The sequence below is a fragment of the Plectropomus leopardus genome, chromosome 14, assembly GCF_026936395.1.
Source record: "Plectropomus leopardus strain MGB_pleo_1.0 chromosome 14, ASM2693639v1, whole genome shotgun sequence".
In the NCBI taxonomy this organism is placed as follows: domain Eukaryota; kingdom Metazoa; phylum Chordata; class Actinopteri; order Perciformes; family Serranidae; genus Plectropomus; species Plectropomus leopardus.
The window spans coordinates 18,337,024-18,363,162 of NC_142189.1; the positions used below are offsets into that span (position 1 = coordinate 18,337,024).

The 26,139-nt window shown below is 40.4% G+C and overlaps 2 protein-coding genes across 2 annotated transcripts; one reads left to right on the plus strand and one right to left on the minus strand.

Moving 5' to 3' along the window:
* Positions 1-157: 157 nt before the first annotated feature.
* tdrd9 (tudor domain containing 9) lies at positions 158-25,910 on the minus strand. Its single transcript, XM_042500854.2, has 35 exons — positions 25,654-25,910; positions 19,116-19,198; positions 18,916-18,983; positions 18,180-18,401; positions 16,331-16,453; positions 16,015-16,095; positions 15,765-15,929; positions 15,570-15,673; positions 15,361-15,480; positions 15,153-15,237; positions 15,018-15,075; positions 14,406-14,510; positions 14,219-14,316; positions 13,999-14,130; positions 11,795-11,957; positions 11,525-11,588; positions 10,901-10,964; positions 10,755-10,799; positions 9,632-9,685; positions 9,341-9,457; positions 9,145-9,252; positions 8,874-8,974; positions 8,489-8,659; positions 7,650-7,761; positions 7,321-7,536; positions 6,424-6,513; positions 6,073-6,330; positions 5,286-5,453; positions 4,767-4,837; positions 4,573-4,682; positions 2,774-2,870; positions 2,494-2,632; positions 2,126-2,244; positions 1,959-2,031; positions 158-572 (listed from the first exon to the last, which is right to left on the minus strand). Exons 1-35 carry the CDS (start codon positions 25,875-25,877, stop codon positions 474-476), a joined length of 4,107 nt encoding a protein of 1,368 aa, XP_042356788.2. The 5' UTR covers positions 25,878-25,910; the 3' UTR covers positions 158-473.
* On the plus strand, positions 20,414-24,415 carry rd3l (RD3 like). Its single transcript, XM_042500855.2, has 3 exons — positions 20,414-20,875; positions 21,754-22,095; positions 23,286-24,415. Exons 2-3 carry the CDS (start codon positions 21,782-21,784, stop codon positions 23,650-23,652), a joined length of 681 nt encoding a protein of 226 aa, XP_042356789.2. The 5' UTR covers positions 20,414-20,875; positions 21,754-21,781; the 3' UTR covers positions 23,653-24,415.
* Positions 25,911-26,139: the final 229 nt, after the last annotated feature.

Consider the following 26,139-nt stretch of genomic DNA (forward strand, 5'->3'; position numbering starts at 1 on the left):
TACAAGCCAATGAATTCTGGCACAAACACACCTCTCATCTTATAGTAGGAGTTGTGTGTGTGTGTGTGTGTGTGTGTTTGTGTGCTGTGGATATATTTAACGTGACTCTTGGGTCACAATGAGACTATGTTTAAATGAAGACTGATTGAGGAGCCTCATCTGTTGAAAACAAGTATTTTTAATGGCTGACTGCTGAAGCGCTGTTACAAAGTACTTACAAGATGTTTCTCATCAATGAACTTTAACATTTATTAATTAGCAGCCACTTAATTTGAACAAGGAGTCACTACTCGGAATAGCTGCAAACCAAAAATGAAGCATTGAGGATTTTGCTGTGCTGCTGAAAGCTACAATCCCAATTGAACCTAAATATATACTCCTCTTAATATAAACTTAAAAAAAACCCAAACTCTTAAAGTACATCATTAGAATCAGTTTCATTTCAACACAAATGCAAGAAGAACAGTGACGTCTTAGCTGTTGAGGAGGACGACAGGATGCAGCTGGAAGAGAACACCTCTGGTCTTTCCTTTTCCAGGCTCGACAATATCCATCTTCAGAGCAGGATCCACCTGCATGTTCAATACATCAACACATGAAACACACACTGCTAAAATGTGCCCACAAAACAGCCTGTGACGGGGCTATTGACATAGACTGTAGAAAAAAACTCGTCATACATGGAGCTTCTTGTACGATCTTACAGTCTGAAAAACAAAGCAAACGTGACATGCCTTAATGGCCAGCAGGGGGTGACTTCACTGGCTGCAAAAAGAAGTCCGACTAAATATAATTCACTGAAAAAGAGACCGTACTTCTTGTTTGATTCATTACCTCAGTAGACATTTTCCTGATGACTATGTCTCAATTACTAGTCTTTTAAGTCTTCTTCAATACAGCATAATGCTCATTTTATAAATTATGGTCCTATTTAGGGTGAAACCGACCATAAAGAAGGCCATGCTTTAGGGAGTGGGTACCTTGTGATTGACAAGTGGCTACCATGGGAACCTGTAACGTTGGGGAGGCTATTTGGAAAGTATGGCTTTGAAAGCTACCAATAACTTTACACTGAAGGAAGTTGACTACAGAAATGTAGTGTGGGTAACTAAAGCTACTTAGAAAAAGTAGTTCAAAAATACTTTGAAAAAATATTAAATTGACAATGTAGCCTACATGTAATACGGAATTATAACAACCAGAAAAAAAAGACTCTTTTAATTTATTGCAAAAAGTGCCTGCTTGCTCACAAGTCATGGACCAAAAAAAATATAACGCCTCACGATTCATGGTAAAGTGCAAGAAATGTCAGCTTTGGTTTTGTGTATAATGTCCACCAGTCAGACACCTGCCTTCAGAAACTAGAGACCAGGCAGGGGAAGCCTATTGCACTAGGCAGGATTATTCAATTATCCATGTAACTTTGAAAATACATGTAGCATGCAACAACTTAAAAGAATTATTAACAAATAATCAATACTTCTGACTAACTGTGGTCACAGAGGGTTGACTTACAGCAGAGAGGCAATGTTAAAATATAATAAAAATTTTATGGCCCAACAATTTTTGTAGTTTCTGTGTAGTTTCTGTGTTAAACATTGTATAGTATGTCTGAAAATGCCAATACAAAAAATATTGTATATTTGAATCCTGACACAAATATGGATATAGTTTAGTTTAACCACCAGCGAGCAATTGCAAAATGCAGTCAAACTACCAGTGTAATTACATGGGGTTCACTATTCCCCAACACTGATGACCTGCCATATATGGTCAGTTCTGGCTCCAAAAAAACAAGATGGCGAAGGCCAAAAATCCAAACTCAAGGCTTGAAAATGGTAGTGATCAAACTAGTGGATGATGTCATGGTGTCTACATCCTCTTCTTTTATACAGTCTATGGTTAATGATCAAATAGAAAGTATTAATTGTTGCATCAAACTCTTTAATGTACCATACCTGGTTCCATTTTCCTGGTTTCTCATAGTACACTTGACTGATAGCTTCCCTTCGCGGTGACTTGGTGAACAGCCTGCATTACACAATAAAAACACACATTAGTAACTGCATACACACTGATCAATCTTTAAACTTTTTACTGATTTCTGTGGGTGGATGTAAGTGACCTTATGAGGCGGTCCCGACAGTCTTCCTGCAGGTGGCTGATCCTGTCGGGCCCCAGATGCATCGTGCCACTGGGCCCTTCACACACCAGACGGTTTACAGCCACACGCAGAGCATTTATCTGATAAAGGGAGAAAACACAGAACTTATCAGTAATACAAAAGAGAATGCTACATCATGTATCATACTTTGCTTTAAAATAGTATTAATAAACACACGTCAGAACGCTGTCAATCATAAGCACGCCAGTACCCATATAACAAAGCGCATGTTTTTGAGTTTATTATTTCTACAGTTTTAGCTGTCGAGGTTCTGAAATAAAAAAAAGTATAAAGAAAACGTAACTAGATTCCATGACATTTTTTGTTACCTCAGTGATATCTTCAACATCAAATTTGACGTCAAAGGCGAGTTCGATGTCATGCTCAGGTAGGATGCTCTCTTGTGTTTGACTGTTCCAGCTCAGGCCACAGAGAGCCCCAGTGTAGCAGGTCCTCTCTTCATCAGTGCTTTAAAAACAAGGGGGAAAAATATCAACTTGGATATTTGTATTATGCTGCCTTTAAGGTGTGCAGTGAAACGTGTGTATGTGTGTGTGTGTGTGTGTGTGTGTGTGTGTGTGTGTGTGTTTGTGTGTGTGTCTAACTCACCGTAACTCCATGACAGGAGTGAAGAGCATGGTTACGAGAGCAGGAAGTCCGGGGATGTCTGGCATGATGGAGGTATCTCTCAGTAGAATGCGTGTCCCTGCAACACAACCGAACATTTAAAGCTACAATAATTTAATTTGGCACTTAAAAGAACTTCAAGAAGAACAAGCTGAATATGTACATCCCCAGCCTTATAAAGATGGTCTGACAAATGTGTAAGTAAACAATTGAATGTTTTCACATTTAGCAGATCCAGAGCAACAATAGCATTCATTTGGAGTTGTATCTTTGGACACCTGATGAATCTAATCAGAAAACATCTCTTTAGCTGCTAACTGCACCACTATGTTTGTCAACCAAGAACTAACACTCTCTGTCTGCCGTTTGGTGCTGGGCACAAAGTTTAGTGTGTGCTGAAAACAGATGCATGTTACTGTAAGTTAAGTGAATTGAATCTACCTTTATTCCATGACTAAGATGAGATGTTAACAATCAAAAAATAGATGTTTGATAATAAAAACTATGGAAAAAGGAATGTTTTGTTTTCGTTGACAGACAAGCCTGAAATGTCAGTGGTGGGCTACTGGATATTCAAAATGCATATCATTTTTCTCCAACTGTGCGTCTAGTTTGTCAAAATGTAAGCAATGTCATTGGTTGAGAGATGTGTGCAGGCTCCCAGAATCGAGGCCATACATACTGTATGATAATGTCCCAAACTGACAGGGAGTTAATGATAACAACATGATGGTTTCAATGCAAAACGAGCTTGCTTGGAAAAGAAAAATGAATATGTAGACACACTTTATTTATAATTTGGCAGACAGGAAAACACAAGGTACCATACTAACGGGAGTTGGGGAAACACCCTGTGGCAACATATAAGTTTGGAAGAATATGACCATCCTGAAGAGACAGTTTAAGGCGTATTTATTTCAGGGTAAGATGAAAAATGAAACCAAACATCCTGTTGTTAACTAAGCTTATAAAGTTGACTAAAATGTAAAGATTTTTTTGTTGACTAGAATATTTTGAGTTGTGACAAAAACTAATAATCTTTCTCTTACGACTAACGCCAGCTTTACACCAGACGTGGAAGCTCTGAGATAACGTGCCAGTTTTCTGAGCTGCTCGGTACCTTTCAATGCTCATGTTAATCCGTTGGGCAAGACGCACTGCGGCCCAAGGACTGCGGTTGGCCCACAATCTGCAACAATTGTTTTGGCATCTAATCTATTTTTTACCCAAGTTAATCTGGCAAGAAACACACCGATAAGCTATAATGAATCATATAAAGGACATGAAAGAGATTTAAATGACTTGATTATGATAAATAATAAAATATGCATTACATGCTTCCACATATATGACACCTGTGTCTTAACAGAAAATGAGAACAATGAGAGGACACACACTAAAAAACACACGCAGACAGAGACAAAGCCCTACATGTGATTAATAAAGGGCAGAGGCGCAGAATCTCTTGCTGACTGCCGGAGAATTACGCTTCCAGTGTGAAAGGCCAGGCAAATGCTCACAAGCGGCCACACACGAGTTGACACAAAGGGACGATCTGTGTCAAGTGTGAACATGGCATCAGACTAAATCTAAAGTAGCAGTCAAAATTTAACACTGGTAAAAGTGAGGGACAGCAGAGAGTTTTGATAGTTTGTGTGTTTGTCACTTAAAGCAACCCCTCTGACATTACATTTAGCCATTTGATCCAGTGTTAATATAGCACCATTGACTAGCGGAGCTTTGAGCAGTTTTTATTAATAAGGAGAAGCTGTATCTGGTACCTGTAGAGTTGACTGACACAGTCCCAGCCACCAGCATCCTCTGATGTTTGTGATGAGGGTTTTCATTCAGGGCCAAGTAGTTGATGCTTTTCCTATCTATGCACACTGTCCTGCAGGAGGACACACTCATAAGCAATACCGGAGGCATTCACAAGCTGCAAGTTTATTTTGGTCTGTGTGTGCGTGGTGCTTACTTGTAGAACGTCTTATGGCTCAAGCTGTGGAAGTTTATCTTATGAGGGCTGTGTGGTCCCTGTAGATGAACCTGTGGTGTTCGAAGAAAGGCTTCAGTTAGACACATCACATGACGTTTTCATGCATCTGTTGGTACTGACAGCCACCCTGTCGTCATTGTCAGACAGAATGGGTGTGCCTCTGAATGAACGCCAACACATGAACTGAATTACTGAAATGGCCCCATCTCCTGGACAAACAGAGAAACAGACGGCCCCGGCAAGATGTCGTCATCCAAAACCAGAATATCACCATCTCAGACACTCAAAGTCTGTGTCCTATTTTAAATTCCTCTTCCAAACCCATTTCAGTATTCAAGGTTACTGTTAATAGATTGTAATTATTCAACTGTTTGGAATCCTTCTAAGTGTTTTTCTTTAGATCGTTTGAATGCACATTTTTGAAAAGTGCTATGAAGAAAATAGTTTAAGATTTTAGTACAAAAATAAAAATATTCTGTACACCACAGTATATCTTGCCTTTGTCCTGGAATAGGTCTGGCGGCTCTTGGAGAAGTGGTCCAGCAGGTTGTCAATGAGCTCTTTCTCCTCTATTTTCCGATCTTTCCAGGAGCTGCTGGCAGCATTGGGGACATATGTACCTTTTTCCATGTCCTTGTACAGGGTCATCAGTGCTTCATGGTTTTGCTGGAAGAGCACACAAATATAAGACATTTGGACTGAGAGACTTTTTTCTTTAATAATCAATTCAGTTTGTTCTCAACACATCAGGGTTTTTTGTAGTAACATAACCCAACAGTCAAGGGGCGGAGCGGAGGTAGAGCACGTCGTCCTCTAATCAGAAGGTCAGCGTCTACACTGAAAACAATGGAATTTGAGGGTGCAAAATGTGGCAAGTGGCCGGGCACTTCGAGCAAAAACATTAAATAATTTGCCACAGGCTAGCAATTCTATGAGTTAAACATATGAAGTATTTTGATTGACAGGGATTTATTAGAATATGCTGAAGGTTTGGTTAGAGAAGTTTCTCTGGAGGTTTTGCTTTATATTTGTCATGAAATTCTGTAGTCCACTGTAACTGCAAGCTACTGCAGTTACAGTGGCTACTACTCTCTTTCTGGAGAAGATCAACTTCTATTATCAAGCTACTTTCAAGCCTGCGGGGGCAAGTTGTTGATACAAAAAGGGCATGTTTAGGTGACATATGGCTTTAATTTGGGGAATGTTATGACTGAATGATTTCTATATCGCACACTGTCAAATACATTTCATGAGGGACAATCTGAGCTCCCATTTGCTGCATCACCTTGGAATCGAAGCTTTCTTCGGCCTTCACAGCATGTTCCTCTTCCACCAAGATGTCTACCACGCTGGTGTTTGTCGTCTCTGTGTTGATGAGCAGCTGCACACGCATGACGCCATGGAGGATGGAGTACAGCGACACAATAACGGAACGGCCCTTCACCAGAGTGACGAACCGTTCGCGGGCTTGGCTGCTCCACTGGTTCCCCAGTATGATGGACTGGGCTGAAGGACGCATTTCAGACACTTGGAACTCCTGAGCCTGAGACCATGAGCAGAGAGTACGTCTGTCACTGATTGTGAAACAGATGAGAGTGCATTTATTCTCTGAACACCCATTTTATTGCTGCTGTACCTGGAATGGGTGAGACAGGAGGTCAGACGGGAGCTCCCTGAGGCTGCTGCAGGAAACAACTGCTGTGTTGCCAAAGTCCAAGAAAAATACCTGCAGGACAACAACATATCCTGTTTTCTCTACGTTCTTTTTGCACTGTCGACCCTGAGGACAATAAATTACATTTAACTATAAATATGTACATATATAAAAAACACACATATCGATCAGCTACAACATTAAAACAACTGACAGAAAAAAAAAAACTTTAACGAGGTGTACAGAACAGATAGACATGTTAAAATATCATTAAAGCATATGACAAAATGATGTTAAGAACCTAAGGTTTCCCTACAGAACATTACATTGTGAGGTGATGATCAATGTTATTTACCTAACAGTGTTTTTAATGTTGTGGTGATAAGCGTGTACATTATACTAAATACTAACTTCTGGCCAGTGAAACTTAAATTTATGCAGACTTAGCAGAATGCCGATTTCTTTTCTCATCCCTCTGCGCTATGCTTTTCTTTAAATAATTCAGGTCTCTGGGTAGAGATTTCTTTTCCTGACATTTGGCTGGTTCACGGTCACCTTAGACAGATTTGGTTCAGAAATAAGCTAAATAACTTGTGCAACCTATTGTTGTTGAAAGTCCAGTGCTATACATTCATGGAATTAAAGTGCCAACATTACTATCCAATTAGTTGTACCAACTACCAACATGTCAACATTCTGCATGTACACATACAAAGAGGACATCAAGCTCCTACAAAATAATAAAACTAAAAGGTACAAAAGTGTATTTCCAAACATTTTGTTTGTTTGTTTTACCATGATGCAATCTTAAAAAAGCATTGCAGAGAGAAGCCATTAAAATCAGACAAGGGAGAAGTAAGTGACATTTGTTATACTCACCTCCACTGTATTGCCACGCATGTGCAGAATCTTGGCGCGGTAGTACATGCTCTGCTCATTGACTTCAGAGTAAGGAGCCAGACACAGCAGGTTGGGGTAGAGAGACACAGTTAAAGGGCTCAGTGTACAATTGTTTATCTCTGCTGTCAGATGGCGCTGCCTCTCCAGGCTGGCTTCATCTGCCCTGAAGCCCCAGAAATGACCCACCTCCACCACCTGAAGAGAGGATACAACCATTCAAGATTCAGACATTTAGTCAAAAATCCAACAAGCACTTATCTCTTTTGAAATTTAACTCTGTTTGATGAAGTTAAATGTAAAGGACTGACCTCTGTGATGTGGACGACAAACAAGCGGTTGGGGGGAATCTTGTCAGGGTCAATGGTGCTGCTCACTACTCCTACTGGGCACACAGACTGGCTCTGGAAGTCTACATTCACCCTGCAAAGCAACAGCACACTGAGAACATTACTACAATGTTATGTTTATTTTAACTGAGTGTAATACTAATGAGACACAAATGCAAGTATCAGTATTGCAACAGAGCCTCTGTGCCTTGCTCACAGATAGGAGCACTTCAGTGTCAGTGTCTGCTTGACAATATGGGGGCTTTCATCCAGTTCCTTTGGTTTGGGTGGAGCATCAAGAAAGTGATGCCAAACAAGAATTGAATACAAAGTTTATTTGAGGTTATCAAACATTTGCCAAGATTTTTAAAGTTTAAGGCGGTTGGAAACACAAGGTTAAGTAATCAGTGAGAATAGTAGGTGAGCTGTGTTGGATAACGTGCAAAGTCACCCCATCTCCCACATCCCAGAGGCAGGTAGGAAGAAGCTGGTGCTGCCTCTGCCTAAAACCTCCCCTCTCTGAGTACAAGTGATAGCTGGAGAGAGTCATGTAGAGTGCGTAGATGTCAGATTATATAAAAGCTCTTTGCAAGGGCACTGACCACTGCAGCCTGTGGTGCAGAGGGTTCCACTTTTCAGAAATACTGCCAAGAAAGGGACTTATCAGCCACCTAACGACTGACAGAGTCAAACCCTTCTGATCTTTCTTATGGAATTTTCTACACTCACAGCAATTGTTAGATTTTTTTTTTAATTCATGCAGTAATTAATTTCTCTCTCACATCAGTAAAGGTTTCCATACTGTGTGAAGAGAGCCATACCGTGCATATTTCATGTGAGTTACATTTCTACTCCCAGCACATTTTTCTATTTGTTCGAAGGGGAAGACAGACAGCTCCATGGGAGGAGTCTGCTGTGCCAGTAGGAGTGCAAGGGACACCTCAGGCAGCACACCCGAGTCTTGGGATGTCTTGTAGAACTCCACATATGCTCTGAGGAAACACACACACACACACACACACACACACACACACACACACACACACAAACACAAACACACACACACACACAGGTTACGAGTTTGCACATTCCATTTCGATATTTTGATTGAGAAACTCCTTGTGGCAGAAATGACATGTTTTGAGTTCAAATAAAAAGGTCAGAGTGAATGAAAAATGTCTGATTTGCTATAGTGTCCTTCAGTACCTAGAGCTGTCAAAGGACATGGCTTTGACCTGTCCACACAGGCGAAACAGAGACTGCAGCTGCTTGTAATACAGGTAAGAATATGGAGGCAGGTTCCTCACCTGAAAATAAAACGTGGTCTGATGTTATTTTACAATATCCTTACCTCCTAATAAATTAGACTAGAAGACAATAGCCTTAAAGGTTTTGATGGTCATTACACACTGGAAAAGTGTCAGTCAATAAAAATTATATACAGTAATCAATTCTTGGCTCTCACTATGGGTCATACCATCACTGTTGTTTTGGGGTTATGGCCATTCAACTCTCTGGAGGCCAGGTCTTCATCTATTTCTCCCTGGACAAAGTAGTTTGGGTAGTGGGCACCAGCAATGGCCACCTAAAACAGAGAGAGGCGCAACCTAAAACAAGCTGACAGTATAGTATTATAGTATAGCTTCATTTACACAATATACACACTGACTAACCTGAAGGATGAACTTCTGCCTGTGTGTGCTGGTGTAATCCATGGGTTGAGTGCTCTCCTGTACATGCATGTTGAACTGGGACACACGCTTCTTCAGGTCCGCATACAGCTCTGCAACCTGGACAGCGAGTTACTGCTGAGGAGGTCTGAGCTTAATGGATGCAAGATTCATTCAACACATGCCTACAAACTGCAGGATTGATGCTGGTTGTTTATTGTTAGAAAAGGATGGGTTATGACAAAGACATCTTGTAATGTCTGATAAATTAATGCGATTCAGCTCTCTCTGTACCTCTCTGATCCTCTTGATCTGAATGAAGTTGCCCTTTCCCCAGTCTAATTCATCCTAAGCGGAGGAAACAGCAGAGGCAAAGAAAATGTACACTTCAAGAAATAATGCAGAAGAGAACAGAGTGCTGAACTGATTCTTAATTTTGGATTGTTTTAGTGTGAGCTGCAGAGTGTTGGAAATATAAGCCGAAGTGTCGGGATTTCTACATTCTCCCCAATATAATGGAACTAGTTGGCATTCTGTTTGTGGTGCTCACAGGACCCCTCCATCCAATTAATAAAATACAAAACTCAACAGCAATGTCTCTTTACAGAAATTATGACCCGGTAACTTAAAATAATCCACAGACCTTGTTGTGAGCAGTTTCATATAGGAACTATCTTTAGAAGCGTGCACCTACTCATGGATGAGAGGCTCGTGCTTGTGACCGCACGAGATGTGAACATTAATGGCGATTGTCTTGAGTAACCTGGTCAAGATTTCTGGAAAGAGACATTGTTATTGAAATTTTCAAATGTATTTTTTGGCCCTTTGAGCACCACAAGCTGAGTGCCATCTAGTTTCATTATATTGGATTGAAGGCAGACATCTCTATAGCAGATATCTCCAACACTTTGGAACTCACACCAAAACTATCCAAACGGATAAAAAGCACCACAGGTAAGAAGAAAAATATGCATTTCTTATTCTGGATGAGCTGTCCCTTCTAACATATAAACAGAGACTTTTCTCAGAATGGGATGAATTTGAATAAACCGTCTAAATAGGGACCGTACTCAATCAATCTTCCGTTGGCAGCCACTCTGTAAGCTATAGTGTTTGCACAGTTCTATGTTAATATATTACAATTAGGACAGAGCAATAATAAGGTATAAGGTAGATTTATTTAAGAATTAAAATTTGTCCTTGATCCTGCTACATCTTTTGAGTTGTATATTGTTGATATATGTTGAATTTATGTGTACTTCAATGCAGTTTCTGAAAAATGAAGAGTGCCAAGAGTGCCAAGAGTTGGCTCTTCACAACAGCAGTGGCAAACTATTCTAACTTTCATATGTAAAAAGGAAAATCAGCATATTTGTGTGTTGTTTCAGTGAGCTCATTCGTGTTTGGTTGTTTTCACCTTTGGGTGTCTCAGCTGTCCTTTCTTTTTGGATGAGTGCCATGCCTAACAGTAAGAGACAACAGGGAAAAACAACAGCCATCAGGCAAATATGTAAATCCACTGAGCACCACAACTTGCTGCTGACTTGCCATTACACACATTACCTTGAAGGCATTGACAAAAGCTATGGAATCACTTGGTGTGCCACGGGCAAAGGCCAACATGCTCCTGGATTAACAAATAATATTTAGTGTACAAAGAAAAAACATACAAAACACAGAACTAATATCTGTTTCTGGCCTGAAAGTTAGTCCAGGGCACCACCAGAAAAATTCTTCTTGCTGTGATTTGCCAAAACATGCAAATATCTTACAGGGAAAACCAGATCTAAGGGAAACACTACATGGCAAGATTTTATTTTACTTTTTAGTGTTTTGTATGTAAACAGAGATGGCATCTTTTTGGACTGTCAGAATCTTTTGTTTTACTGCAAGGGCTCTTATAAGCCACAGACAGTGATGGGCACACATGAATGAACAAGTGGGATGTAAGTTGCAATGCTATTCTATAACTACAATATATTCAATCATCATTAGCCACAAATTACTGTGAGAGTTAAAGCTGTAGAAATGAGTAAGTCGTCAATAGATAGGTATGGACTCCCTGGAGTCTGTTACATGACAATATAATGTCCCAAATATCTTATGGCTCTTTTTTAGGACGCCAAAATGATCCACAGTGACAGCCTGGCAGTCTGTGAATGAGTGTGGCTGCTGGATGTGACTCACCTGTGGCCGGCAAGCTGCTGCATGGTTGGAATGGCAAAGAAACTCTTCAGAGAGTGTGCAGCAGCTGAGGATAACAGAAACTGTTATTGTCGTTTGTGCAAACAGCCCACAAAAAGACACCAAAACATCACTATTAAACTGATGTTGTTAAGTACACCATCACATTTGCAAGAGTGCAGTCATGACAGATTTGTTGTATGTCTCAACAACTGTATACACATGCATATGCAGTAACCCTTGTCCGTAAGAGTAGCATAATGACAGACTGACCTATGATGAGGCATTCATCCAGGCAGCCAAAGACATGGCCCAGAACAATCATCTTCCCCAGGGACAGGTCCACGGGCAAGTGGGCCAGCACTCGGCCCAGGAACGTTAGCTCCCCATCCTCACTGTAGCTCTTGGCATCATTTTTTGCAGATAGTGCGCCCATCTGTAGATAGAAACATACCTCCAATGAACTCCTTAAACCTTACCTTAGAATAACAGTTTGTCTTTTAATATTTAAGGATTTAGGCATTAAAATGCCTATTCCATTTTCACACTTAATGGTTGTACATTTCTGAACTGCTGGCTGCCTGTGAGCCAGAGGCTGGCCTGAGATCTTCAAAAAGAGACTGTCCAGCAGTTTTTAAATCCCTGGGAATAAAGCTGGCTGAGTTTTTGCTTATGAGGCTCCTCAGCTCTCAAACTCCTTGTCTGAGAATATCAGGATAGATTCTGATGAAGTAAAATCTTTTAAAATGACCTCTTAAAAGTAATAACTTTTAAGGCCTTTTCCTAACTGGTTGTGTGTTATCGATTTACTGCGCTTGTCTTGTTGTTGTTGTCTGTTTCATCCATGTTTTTGAATTCCCTGGCTTCACAATTTTTTGTTCAATTTCTACTGTAGTTTATCTATAGCCTAGCTCTGAAAGACTCTTGTTTATGAGGAAGGGTAAAATGGAGTGTGTGATGGACAGGTGGTTTGGTGTGTCAGCAGTGATGCAGGTGTTGCGCTCAACCATTGTGGTGAAGTGGGAACTGAGTCACACAAAGTTCTGCATGTACCATGCAATCTAAATTTTGACTCTCACCTATGGTCGTGAGTTTTGGGTATGGACCGAAAAAATAAAATCATGGATACAATCCTCCAGATGAGGGCTGGTTTCAGTGATCATCTGGATATGATAGAATAAGGAGCTCAGACGGGTAGAGGAGTCACTTCTCTTTCGTGCTGAAAAGGTCCAGATGAGGTAGTTCATCATCTGAACAGAATGCCTCCTGGTTGCCTCCCGTTAGAGGTTTTCCAGACACGTCCAACAGGTAAGAGGTCTTAGGGTAGACCCTGAACATGCTGGAGACATTATGGTGCACTCTGAATTGCATACTAATTCTTTTTACTTTTACTAAGTTCTGCAGCTACCCTTACAAATCATGTACTGTATGTACACATTTAGGTCATACTACTTCTTTATAACATTGCGCCCTGAACTCTGACCTTATTGCTCAAATATCCATTACCATGGAGATCAAAGGAAACACCATTTGCAGAGATCATCAGAGAAGGAGATCAGCCCAAGCAGCTCTGCTGTTGTTAATTGGCAATGTATGTGGTTTAACCCTCAAGTTATAACTGCACACATTGTGGATTCAAACATTTCAAATTATTAAAATTAGCCTACAGATGCTACATTGTTTTATTATTTTTTTCTTTGTTGGATATCTGTGATTATTTTTTAACCTATAAAATGAATACAGGCCATAATACAATTACTATTCGATCATAAGTCACTCAAATGCGCTGTCATCTGTCATTGCGGCTTCTGTCAACTGTTTGTCAGCTGTCTGTCAGCTGTCATCTGTTTGCGGCTTGGTTGATGTAACGTATCTGCCACTGCGCAGAGGATTGTAGGTCAGAATAGCCAGAAAAGCATGCTGGCTTGCATGCTGCAAAATGCAGTAGATGCAGTAGAACATCCTGGTATTTTTAGCATACTGCATCTGACATACTATGTATTCGGACATACTAAATCTTTTTCTGACATACTATAGAGTAAGGGTTTTGAAATGCACAATATACAGTATATCTCATCTGGCCTGGGAGCACCTTGGGATCCCCCAGAAGGAGCTAGAAAAAGTTGCTGGAGAGAGGAACGTCTGGAACACCTTGCTAAGTCTGCTGCCCCCGCGACCCCGCCCCAGATGTGCAAATTAAAGTGAATGGATGGATACTCACAGTGATAGAATTATAGACTTCTTCCACTTTCCCTTCCCCGACACAACACCACCCTTCATTACCCTCACCTAGCAAACTTGACAAAGCTAACACTGGCTGACACAAAGCTCCTGTCAGAAAGCTCCTGGTCTAATACTCTGTGACAGAGCTGGGTGGTCAGCTGCCCGCCCAAATACATCATTACAGCCACACACTCATTCTTGACTAGACATTAATGGCTTTCTCAGAGGAGAATCATCAATCTGCACTTATTTACCTCTTTGAGTTGCTGCACTGTCCTCACTATGTCACCAAGGTTAGGGGGTGAGAGGGCTGTGGAAAGGATGGAGCGGGGATCGCCCATGTCCAGCAGCTTCACCTTCAGCATGGTGGTGGACAACGGGGCAAGCTGAGAGGAAGGCAAACAGTATGGCAGTGTTTGATTGTCTAATAAGGTTCAAAGCAACATAGAAAAAGAGGTGTGCACATTGTCTTACCAGCATCTCAGGGATTGTGTAGTCTGGGATTTCATTTCTCCAGAACTCATTGGTAACAAGACGGTAACAGTAGCCCTTAGACACCCGACCTGCCCTACCTGAAGGAGAGGGGAAACAAGTGTAAAGGGACAGAAGCAAACAGACACTTGCACCTCAGAGGTAACCTTCTGTGCTGTAACTATTATACCTCGACGCTGGTTGCAGCTGGTTTTGGATGCCCAGGTGAGACGCAGAGACTGATAATTGGTATCTGGATCACAGACCAGGTGACGGGCCAGGCAGAAATCAATCACTGTGATGACAAAAAATACCAAAACTAATTACGATTTGATGATACTTATTACAAAACAGACATTAATCTTATAGACAATAGTAGAGTTCCTAACAACTAATTCCCATGATCTGTCCAGGAAAAAAAATACTGTGTCCAGAAAAAAAAAAAAAATGTATATTGTGTTTTGTGTAAGAGCCATCTGAAATCATTAATGGTGTTTTTCAGTAACCAAAATATAGATTAAATGCTGCTGAAATGTGCCGCATTTTTTATGGAGCATTATGAACATTTTGTGTGAAGGCTTGCACGTATTTTGTGCATCTCTGGACATGCACATAAGTCTGACACACATGCCAGTCTAAGGGTGTGTGTGTGTGTGAGAGACACACAATCAGACAGAAAGACAGACAGACAGACAGACAGCAGGCAGGCAGAGAAACTCATATTTCTGAAGTTTATGAGTTGAATCAACTAATGGTGTACATCCCTAATAGATAACACCAAGCTGAGGGGAAAAAACCTCACCATATTTGACATCTGGGACAGTCACTGAACTCTCAGCGATGTTGGTGGAAAGGATGACCTGTTAAGATGAGGAGGTCGTCAGTACAGCAGATACTGACACCACATATGAGATAGAATAAAATAAATGGTTTTTACCTTCCTGTATCCAGGGACAGGAAACAGAAACACACCATTCTGCTCCTCCAGAGTCACAGTGGAGTGGAGAGGATAAACCTGCAGTCTGAACAACAGAAGCATAATCATTAAGGTAAACATTCATAACATCTTGCGAAAGCAGATAATGAAGAAAATAGATATTTGCTACAGAGAGAAATTCAACAAACGGATTAACTCAAAGGCTCACCTTTTGTGGACCAGCTTGGCCAAGGCCTCCTGCATGTAGTTTATCTCGTGTAAACCAGGAAGGAAAACCAGCACACTGCCCCGCTCCGATGAAGTCATGATACTTTCTTTCTTTGCTTTACTGCTCAAACACAAACGCTCATCATCATTTTTTATGACTCTTCCCATCTGTTAAAGCAGTTAAATGTGCTAAAAATACCAAGGCCTTACTCAGAATCTTTGCCCTCCATCTCATCAAAGCTCTGAATGAGACTGATGGCAAGATTGTACATCTCCACTGAAATGAAAGGGTCATCTAGATGAGTCGACTCAACCTGATAAAGAACCACAAAATTCACATATCAACTATTTGGCTCCAATACAGAGAACAGTTGTAGCATCAGAAAACATTTCCCATCTTATCACCCTGTATGGAAACAGTTTGCAGAGGTCATCCAGGTAAAACTCCTTAATGGCATAGGGTGCCCCCTCCACTTCAAACACGTAGGCCGGGTTCATTTTGCCACGAATCGGGGTGCTGAAATAATCTGCAAACTGTTGGCAGTTGATGGTGGCTGACATCAGGATGATCTGAAAAAACACAGGTCCTGTGATACAAAGTTCAACTGACGCAAAAGGAGGTCAGAGGAGGTATATTACTTAAACATGCAATTACCTTGACATAACATGAGTTGGAATGTAGAAGTTTTCTCAAAACCAGCAGAAGAAAGTCCATCTCCTCAGTACGCTCATGAACCTTGTGCAAAGGCAGAGTAGTTAAAATTGCTAATTTTGGTCCAAACTATGGAGAATCACTGATAAGATCACAGAACTCAATAAAACCTGACATTGATATGGCATTGTGCCCCTGCATCACCTTAACATTGATATAATATTGGGGGGGGTGGGGATGCAGGCATCCTATGGTGTCACTCTAATATCCAGCGTATATGTAGAGAAAATAAGAGAAAATCTGCCTCATGCTTAATCACCTCATCTACGAAAATGTGGGAGTACTCTGTGAGACACTTGGCTGTAACCATTTTTTGCAGCAGCACTCCTGTAGTCATGTAGATGAGCCGAGTGTGCTCAGTAGCCATCTTCTCCAGTCCAACCTGAAATACAAATATGAACATATGTATTCATGAACGTGGACAACACCAATAATACTTTAATTCTGGCACTTAAAAAATTACAGTTATCTGTTTTTCGGAAATGATAGTCATTTCCGGTCGAAAGGCACCTGCTCGACATGAACGAAAGTCCATTCATGGAGGACATCTGTTTTTTCTTGTTTCATGCACACTTAGCTGCAGAACATACAACAGTTCTAAAATAATAACAAACCAAGTCATTTATTTCTGCCAGTTCCTGTAAATGAGGTTTTATTCTACTGTTTCAGAAAAATCAACAGGAGAGGCCACAGTATGCTTTCCCTACAGTCGCTTTAGGTCTCAACTTTTTCCAGTGTCTTAAATACAAACATCCGCAATGCCAGCATGACTGTATGTGGTTGGTTTTGAAGAAAACACCAGTGACCTGTAATAAAATCCACTGCTACCCTATCTCCAACCTCAGGGAAATACTTTCTGGTTTGCCAACTCAACTCTAGAGCACAGAACTTTCCATTCACTGACTGCACGACTTTCAGCCCAAAAGAGGAAAGGAAGGAAAGAGCTCTCTTCTTACAGCTAACAGAGATATTTCAGAGGGAGTTCAGACAAAAATCAAAGAGCACCTCTGAGAGAGATACAAAAATGAAGAACATAATGTTCAGGTTATGCTGCATAACTTGAGCATTATATCTCTTACTAACACCAACTGTTTATCATTGCTCCCACTGTCAGTGACATCATCCTTAACTCCAGAGGTCTACACCAAGCGGAGGAGACAACAGTTATTCTTAGACATGCTGTTTCAGAGCGCTGCACAACACAGCCAGACACCCTGGAAACAATGTAAACTCAAACGCTTGTTAATACAAGCATACAAACACTCTCTAAGTTATGAGAGTTGTTCATGTTTTGTTTTAAAAGACAAAAAACAAAATTTTGTAGGCGCTAAGAGTATATGTGTAGGCTTATGTACATACATGTTACATATGTATATGCATTGCACAATTTAGGTAGAGGTCAAACCCTGTTGTGAATCAATCCCTTCAGCTTTGGTGCCAGTTTAGGAGGCATTGTGGTCTACAGTGTGTCTCAATTCTCTTAGCTTTAATCAAAAGTCCCCTATTCTCTTCCTCCTTAAATGAAGATTTTTTAGGATGTTGGTACATAAAAGGGCTAAAAACAATTAAGGACTTGCATATTGACAGTGTATTTGGATCTTTCTCACAATTCTCTCAAAAATTCAATCTACCAAATTACCATTTTTTTGATATTTTCAATTCTGCCACTTTGTGTGAAAGAACTTTCCACAATTCCCACATTCCTCCCCCTAAATCTGACTTGGGAAACATCCTAGAGGTCAATATTAGAAAGAGAGGTTCTATTTCTCGCCTGTGTGGTCTGATAAACTCCCACCCCAACTTTGCCTGCTTAACAGTATGGGGAAGATGATCTAGGCCATACAGTTTCAGATGCAGAGTGAAGTGACATCTCTAAAATTTATCTTCTTTTTGTGCTTGTCATACCCTTATTCTATTAAAGCTTTTACTGAAGTAGTTGACAGGACTAGGACTAAAATAAAACCTGACATAAACCTCTCTGCGACAGATATCACCAAGCCAGCGGTACTCTTATTCATATGTTTTGGTCCTGTCCTTCTTTGACAAATTTTTGGCAATCTATCTTTAGGATTTTATTTAGAGATGTTCTGTCTAGATGTTGCACTAACCTGATATCCCACCAGACTACCCAGGGTGCACTTCCTCTGTGTGGCAACCCAGCGGGCAATACTGGTTGCCCCGATTTTGCGTGGTTGGGTGACCACAATGTTGCATGAGGCATTTTTCTCATTGTAGTGGTCCAGAATGTACTGTGGCAGCTGGGTGGTCTTGCCACTGCCTGTGGCTCCTCGAATGATCACAACAGAGTTGTTTTCTATGAGGGAAATCAGCTGGAAGCAGGAACACACACAAAAAACACAAACACAAGCAGACACGTGCACAGTAAAAAGGGACACAGTTAACAAAAATAGAAACACCATTTGGCTATTTGTGCCATATTACTGAAATAAAATACATACAAAAGTAAGTTATGAAATTGGAGAGCAGATGGATGTGCTAAGCTGATTTGCAATAACAAGTCCACACTTTATAATCTGCATTAAGAAAGTGCAGCTAAAATGACAGCATGTGCTCCTAATATATACACACACTACTCTTTATTAGACATCAGAAAATGTTAGGCCAGTGAATTTAAAGTTAGCTGTTGTTCTGAAATGACATTGAGTTCATCGTGAGCAAACAGTAAAGGCATAAGTACACCAACGTCCTGAGGACATAATGGTCATTTTGACTAGAACTCATAACACGACTAAAAAAAGAAAGTACTTCAGGAGAATGAGAATGTACTTTCAGACCATCACACTGTGTGTCGAGGGTATGTGGTGTATGGATGTTACATTTTACCTCCTGTCTGTTTTTGGTAATGGGCAAGCTGGGGTACTTGTAGCTGGCAAGTGGAGGAGGAGCAGAGCCTAAGGATACATAATCAAATGCACAAGAAACAAGGTTAAACCATCTGGGGCATAAAGTAGATTCCTGTATATCTAACAATGCAGGGGAGTATGGTGTAGGACAAGAAAAAGCTAACAGAGTTTAATACTTACTCTTTGCATGTTCTGTTTTTTGAGTCCGCCCTCCATCAGAGTTCGAACTTTTCAGGCACCCCTCATCAGGAACCTCTGGTGGGCTGAAACAAATTTAAATCAAGCAGCTCTATTAACCAACAAATCATATTTTTTTCCTTCCTTTTGCACCCATTTTCCCTAACATAACAAAATCACTTAAATAAGGTTCAAAGACCATTTAGCAATTTATTTACTTCCTTCTGCTCATAAGTGAAAGTCAACAGAAATTGTTCACAGCAATAAAACAGGTCAAAAATTTAGAATAAGCACTGTTCAGTTTACACCGGCTAGTCTCAACATCCAAAGGAGCATTGCGGTAATAAACATGCATTTACCAGATATAAATTCTGTTACATGTATTGGTAAGGACCAGCTAAAGTTAGAGGCTGAGCTTTACAGCAGCTTCAATCAGTTGCATTTCAGATTGTGGCTAAATTTTGTATCCATGCAGAAACCGTGGTGCTCTATTTTATGCTTAATTGAAATGACTTGTAGTGCTGTAAATGCTAGAATTTATCAGCTGCTATGTCCTCAGCAACATTTGTTGGGGCTGATGCTGGGTTCTGCAGCATTTAACAGTTTCCGACATACCAGACACCAAAGAATACGGCAATTCAGAAATGTTTTTTGCAATAGGGTTTCTACACATTTTCAAGGCTCAAAAGGATTTTCCTTGTTTTTGTATTTCTTAAACACAGTAGATTCACATTTTATTCAAATACAGATTCAGTTATTGCATATACGTAGGGGAAGGGTTTTCCATGACTATGGGAACCCTGTTATAATCACTTTTAAAAGCACTCATTCTCATTAGTAATAATGATGTCATCATTAAAAGTAAACCTACAGTGCAAGTTCACAGTGGGCAGAAATGCCAGCAGCTTTGTTTCAAATATAATACTGAAATATTTGTTCAACCAAATCGAACCTCTCTGTTATCACTCCTTTAAGAGTCTTTCTGAGTGATAATAGTAATAATTCAATAAGACGTGATACCACGGTATTTTCTGAGATAGTTATCATACTGTGAAAATTTAATTGCACTGCATCCCTACTTGGTACCATTTTGAAACTTTGCTCATTTGATTTCCTGCCTCTTCTCGTCTTTCCCTCCGGTCAGCTGAACCAGGCCCACAGCACTGTAGCCAAGAGAGCATTCCCAGTTGTCTCTGCCTCTCGCTCTCCCTTAGCAGGGGGAGGATTTTATCGCAACAGCAGGCACAAGCCCTGACAGTACTAAGAGGAGCTCAAATACAACACACCCACGGCTTGTGCACACACACGCACTCTCGCCCTCTTCCTTTCTCTCCACTGCACACAATTCGTGCAAGCTACAAAGCAGCTGACCTTACAACAAAGCTGCACACTGCACAGAGGAGAGTGGGGTGAAAGGAGAGGAGAGGTGACAGCTCTTAGTCAGTTAACAGTGTGTGACTAACTCTCCTGGAAAAAGTCTGCATGACAGGAGGAGCAGGAGGGACAATAGGGACAAGATAATAACTACAACACAAAGAGGAGAAACGCTTCAAACAACCAAGACATTGGAGGATTGCTGCCAACATATGTGCTCTTTTGATGGCATTTGACACCAAGGGATGTAGTCAACAGCAAGTAAAGGGATAAAGTTTACAGTGATTGACCCATGGAGACAAGGAGCTGGAGGCTGTACTCTGTGAAAATCTCATCTTTGCCTAATTTCTGAATATCAAGCAAAGGTGTCAGTGGTGCAGTTTTCACCTGTAAGTACAGATCTGCCTTTTCAAATCTGCAGCCAGAAATTAGTGTGATAACTTTTTCCTGCACATGCTGGATAGCTGAGTAGTTAAAATACTGAAATCATATTTGACAACTGACAAAGCTTTGTATTGCAACTTTATAATATGTGAAGCCACACATCAGAGTTTGTATTTCGTTTGATTGACCTCTGACCCTGCAGGCGGTGTAATCTATCTGAATCCCAGGTGGAAGCTGTGTTAGATCCATCAGTCTGGGGAAAAAAGCCAAATATACACAACTGGGACATTGTCCTTCACCGAGTTTAACTTGAACTAAAGGCAATCAGAGCACCCATCACGCAGGGACCATAGGTCAGCTTGGTTATGGGGTGATCATTTTTCACTGTCAACCGTAAAATTTTAATTATTATAGGGCTACACTGCACAAGTTGTCGATAAAATAAGAATCAGCGGGTCCTCGCTCAGAGACTTGAGGTTGCAGCGTTCTAAAACATTTCTCACTGTGGTCTTTGAAGCTGAAATTGTGACCTGATTTTTGGTACAAGCACCAAGATATTGTCAGAAATGGAATTGGATACATTTCACCAACAGGAAAATATTAATTTTGATTCTTTCATTAATTCATTTTAATTTTCCTTTCCTACCATTACTTTTCAATTTTTCTTTCTCATATTACTTTCATTTTTTCTATTTTGCTGTAAATGAGCAGTTCATCACATGGTCTAATGCTGTCTTGTCATTTGTAGGTGCAACGTAAGAGAAATTAGCACCTAGTTTGAAGCAACAGATATTCCACCCTTTTTAAATGAGTAAAATCATGCTATGGGGAAGTTGTGGCATCATGGTCCAGAATAACAAAAAAATAAAACTTGTTTCTTCAGTTTTTCAGGACTGTCTGCTGTGACTGACATGCCCCTGTTCAGCTGGATGAAATGGTCCCATGAAACAAGAGTGCAGGCTCAGGATGAAGCGGCACCTCTGAAGTCCCCGGGGGTCGTACCAAGTCGCATGTTGATCAGAGAGCTCCTGTGGCATGTGGAGGAGCGTGAGCGGCTGGTAAGGGAGCTGGAGCGAGAGCACAGGCTAGCCCACAGCACCCTGGGTCTCCACTGGTTTCAAAAGTACCCCAGGTTACGGACTCTCATCCCCACATCTGAGCTACACCAGCTGGAGTTCCTGTGTGCCCAGATCCCACCCATCCATGCAGCCACTGTGCTCTCCAGGTGTGTTTGATAGCGGCCATGCTCCGTCCTCACATTAGTATGCTGTCAACAGTGGCTATCTGCTGTATCATCAACACAAAGCCTGACAGCAGGCAAAGCAGGGACGACCTAAAGGGAATGGGAGGCAGGGCGAGCTGCCAAGAAAGCCATTATGTGTTACTGTCACAGAGGCAGGCGATGTAGGGTGTGAACATGTGAAGGTGAAGGATGCCCTGTAAGGCTGAGTGAAGCCAGACTGCCGGGGTTTGCACTCATCATCTCTATGTTAGCTATAATGATATAAAAAAACAAGGTTTTACATGGTTGAGCACAGTGACCTACTTACTCATTTCCCATTAAACTCAGTACTGGGTCACTGTTGTGTGCTTACATAACCACATTACCAAAGAATAGCATATTTAGTAAAAAATGAGTTATGTCTGTACCATTTCAGAAATCTGTTTTGTTGTCCTAGATGTGTCATTCCTGAAACTATGAGAGACTGAATTATAAAATATTATCAGGGTTCCAGCAGCTTAAAGCGAGGAAGATTTAAGACTTTTTAAAGACTTTCTAAATACCAGTTGGAATTAAATTTAAGACCAGTTTTCTAATAACAAAAACCGAGGAAAGAATTTTATTTTGCCCAAATGTTTATAGTCAAGGGTAATTAATTACATCAAATGTTGAAAAAAAAACTACCACTTTTAGAGTGGATAACATGGAAGTCAATGTACTTATTATATTATCATAAAAGTATGTATTTGGTTTACCAACAGAAGTGGGAAATATCTGGTATTTCTGGACAGTTTTCTGGGCGATTCTGTGTCTCCCAATCTGCATGTGAGATTCCACTGCATGGATTCCCATCATGACGAGTTTAGGAATTTATTTAATTACTTAACAAAAAAACAGATGTTACGTTGAGATTTTACGTTGCAACATCAGAAAAAAACTATTCATAAAATTCTACTTTCCATATGCGAGCATTTTTAGGACTTTTGAAAGATTAATTTAAGCAAATTTAATACCAATTCAGGCCTTATTTTCAGATTCATGAATTCAATGCATTTAAAGACTTTTCAAGGATCTGCAGGAACAGTGACTATAACGTGCAAAAAGAAAATCTAGGACAGTGACAATGTGTTAATGGAGATCCTTGCTACTTCAACAAGTATCTAATTAATTCTATTGGTGGCATCCTTTTACAGGTTTCGTGAGGTGCTTGCCACAAACAACATAAGGCCCTGGGAGCTTGCATCTGTCTTCAAACAGGTTCTGAGGGACTTCCTGAGCCAAAAGGAATATGAAGAAGAGGACAACCTCTCAGTGCAGCCAGCACAGCTCCGACCAATGGAGGCTTGGACCAGCCGCTACATCATGAAGCAGGGCTTTGTCACACCCACCGTCCCCAACTGTGGAGACCACCCAAGGGAGGAGATCCCAACTATCTCTGGATATGTGGATCGGGCCATGCGGCACTCAGGTTCGTTCGCAGGGTCCACCAGGGACTGGGACCTTCCATATTACTATCCAGTTCCTCTCCGGCCCACAGGGACATACAGCACTACACTGTGAGAGGACAAACTGCTGCAGAAAAACAGTTATCATATCCACATCACTAAGACAAAATGCAAAAACTTGAATATTTGTAATAGTTGTTGATGTATAGTAGTTTGTGACCAAAAATGTTCAGATGGCACAAGGCTAGGTGGACAATGCAATGAACTGTTTTAGTATAACTAGTTTGTCAACCGCTCTTTTTAATTCCTACTCAATAGACTGATTTTCTGTCATCCTGATAAAAAAACACAGTTACACTTTGTACAGCTATCATGTATTTCAAAGGTATATTGTCAGGTGGTGGTGGGAGTGATTTCATACAGGCACAGGATGTTAAGACATGCGTGACCTGGACCAATGGGCCCAGGCCTTAGCAGCTTGTGAGTAAGTGAACAAACATCTACTTGTGTCTGCTTGTCACAAGCTGAAAATGTCTGAGGTTTGAAAAGTTAAAGAGAGATGATGAGAGAATGATTTTTTTTCCTCTCAGATTGTTTCATGGTGATTTTAGAGCCCTAAAGGAGGTATCATAATCAAGTATTAAAAATAAAAAAGGAGAAATTGAGGGAAACGATAAAAAAAACATAATTTGTGTAGATTTTCTTGTCCTCTCGTAAATTGTTAATCATCCTGGGTTTGACACCAATGTCAATACGTCAGTGTTGAATTTTCTGGGTATCTTGGTGTTTTGTTAAAACTTGTGCATTTAAAGTTCCAAAAAATAATAGATCTTGAGACTGGGAAAAACTGGAAAATAAACATAATTTGTGTATGTTTTTTCTGTGGTCCCCTAACTTGCTATTTATCCTTTCAAACCCCAGTATGAGTTTTGTTAACCTGGGGAATTTGTAAAATAAAAATTAGAAATCTCTTTGGTATATTGTCAGAGGTTTTAAGATTGTGGGCAGTATTTCAAAACAAAAACAATTAAAAAAATAACCCCACTTCAGTGTTATACAACTAAGTCACAATTTATATATTAGCTAATTGGAAAATTATTAACAGATCATGATTTTGGAAATCACATTCACACTTAGTCAAGTCTTGTAGTTGTGTTGTTTTGTGTTTATAGAGTATCAAGCTGAGGTAACTTCCACTACTAAGATCCACCACCATCACTTAAGGAATTTTACTTGTAACAGAGTTTTTCTACACTGTGGTACTGCTACTTTTAAAGTAAATGATCTGAACATTTCATCCTCTATGGTATATGGGTAGTAAATTGTTTGCAACTTTGATTTAGCGAATTTACTTAGGATGCAACAGTGTCACACTATAAACATATAGTATGTATAAAGGCCCTGCAGGCAAAAGTTTTAGGCAAGCAACATCATAAAAGAAATAGCAAAAGTTTCAAAAGTAAACATACTCCTACTGCTAAACTGGCCATATCAGTTTTGTATCATTGGGTCATTATTATCAATGCATTATGTTAACAGTACTTTAATATTGCAGTAGAATGAGCTGGAGTAATTCTTAGCTATTAAACTACTCTATATACTGAGAACATTATTTCAGACACCATACATGCAGTCTGACCCCTGGTGGACCATGTAAAAGACAGAAATGGGCATCTGACCCTCAGATCATACCCAATTCAGTCTTAAAAAAAAAAAGGGGGGGGGGGGCAGCAGTAAACATTTGCTGGCAAAAACGTGCGACTAAGTGATTAAATATGTTAAAATAAATTCTTTGTATTAACTTAACTTTTAGCCTTTTATAATAAACCTCTAAACCCCTATGTTTTGCTAGGGACAGATGCACGTGCTCTTATTTTCAATGGTTTTCCATTCTTCAGAAACGTTAATTAACTTACCAAATGTTAAAGTTAGCTAACATGTTTCTGCCATTCTTTATGTGCACTGTTGTATTATCAAAAAGTTTAACCAGTCAGGGTTTGTGACCATAGAGGAAGGGTTAACGGTAGCCTTGAATATCATAAACGTTAACTCGTGAGCTCCGAGGATGCTAACTAGCATGAGGCTAGCTAGCTTTAAGCTAACGCTACAGTCTCACCTGGTCTCTTTCGACGCGGCTTCCTCCGACTTTCTTTCAACCACCTCCTCTGTGAGCTTAACGTTAGCAAAGCTCGACCGGGAGGTAAACCAGTCCGAAATTTGTTCCGCGGTAAACGCCGTCTTCATGTTGCAGGTGTTTGCGTCTATGGCATTTTTCGCTTGTCTTTCTCCGTCCAGATACAACGCTACAGTCACGAGCTTGAGGCGCGTGAGGTGAGTCATACGTGCTACATCGCCCCCTGGCGTTTGGCCTGAGAAAGTGAAAATTAATACTGCAGCATATTTATTCTGCTATTTATTGGTGGTGGCAGAAATAAGTACATTTACATTAGCAGTGTTGGAATATGACAAGGTAAATTTACTCAAATACTGCACTAAAATACAAATTTGAGGTATTTGTACTTTACTTAAGTCCATTCTTTTCATGCCACTTTAAACTTCTACTCCACTACCTTTCAGAGGGAAATATTGTACTTTTTACTTC

Bases quoted from the DNA above. Each gene is read 5' to 3' on its own strand.
- tdrd9 (XM_042500854.2), bottom strand. From the start codon at position 25,877: ATGACTCACCTCACGCGCCTCAAGCTCGTGACTGTAGCGTTGTATCTG. The intron at 19,199-25,653 runs GTGAGACTGTAG...AATTTGTTTCAG, and splicing joins GCCGCGTCGAAAGAGACCAG to CCCACCAGAGGTTCCTGATG. The intron at 6,514-7,320 runs GTGAGTATAACA...GTTGTCCTGCAG, and splicing joins TGCGTGGCAATACAGTGGAG to GTATTTTTCTTGGACTTTGG.
- rd3l (XM_042500855.2), top strand. From the start codon at position 21,782: ATGCCCCTGTTCAGCTGGATGAAATGGTCCCATGAAACAAGAGTGCAG. The intron at 22,096-23,285 runs GTGTGTTTGATA...ATCCTTTTACAG, and splicing joins GCAGCCACTGTGCTCTCCAG to GTTTCGTGAGGTGCTTGCCA.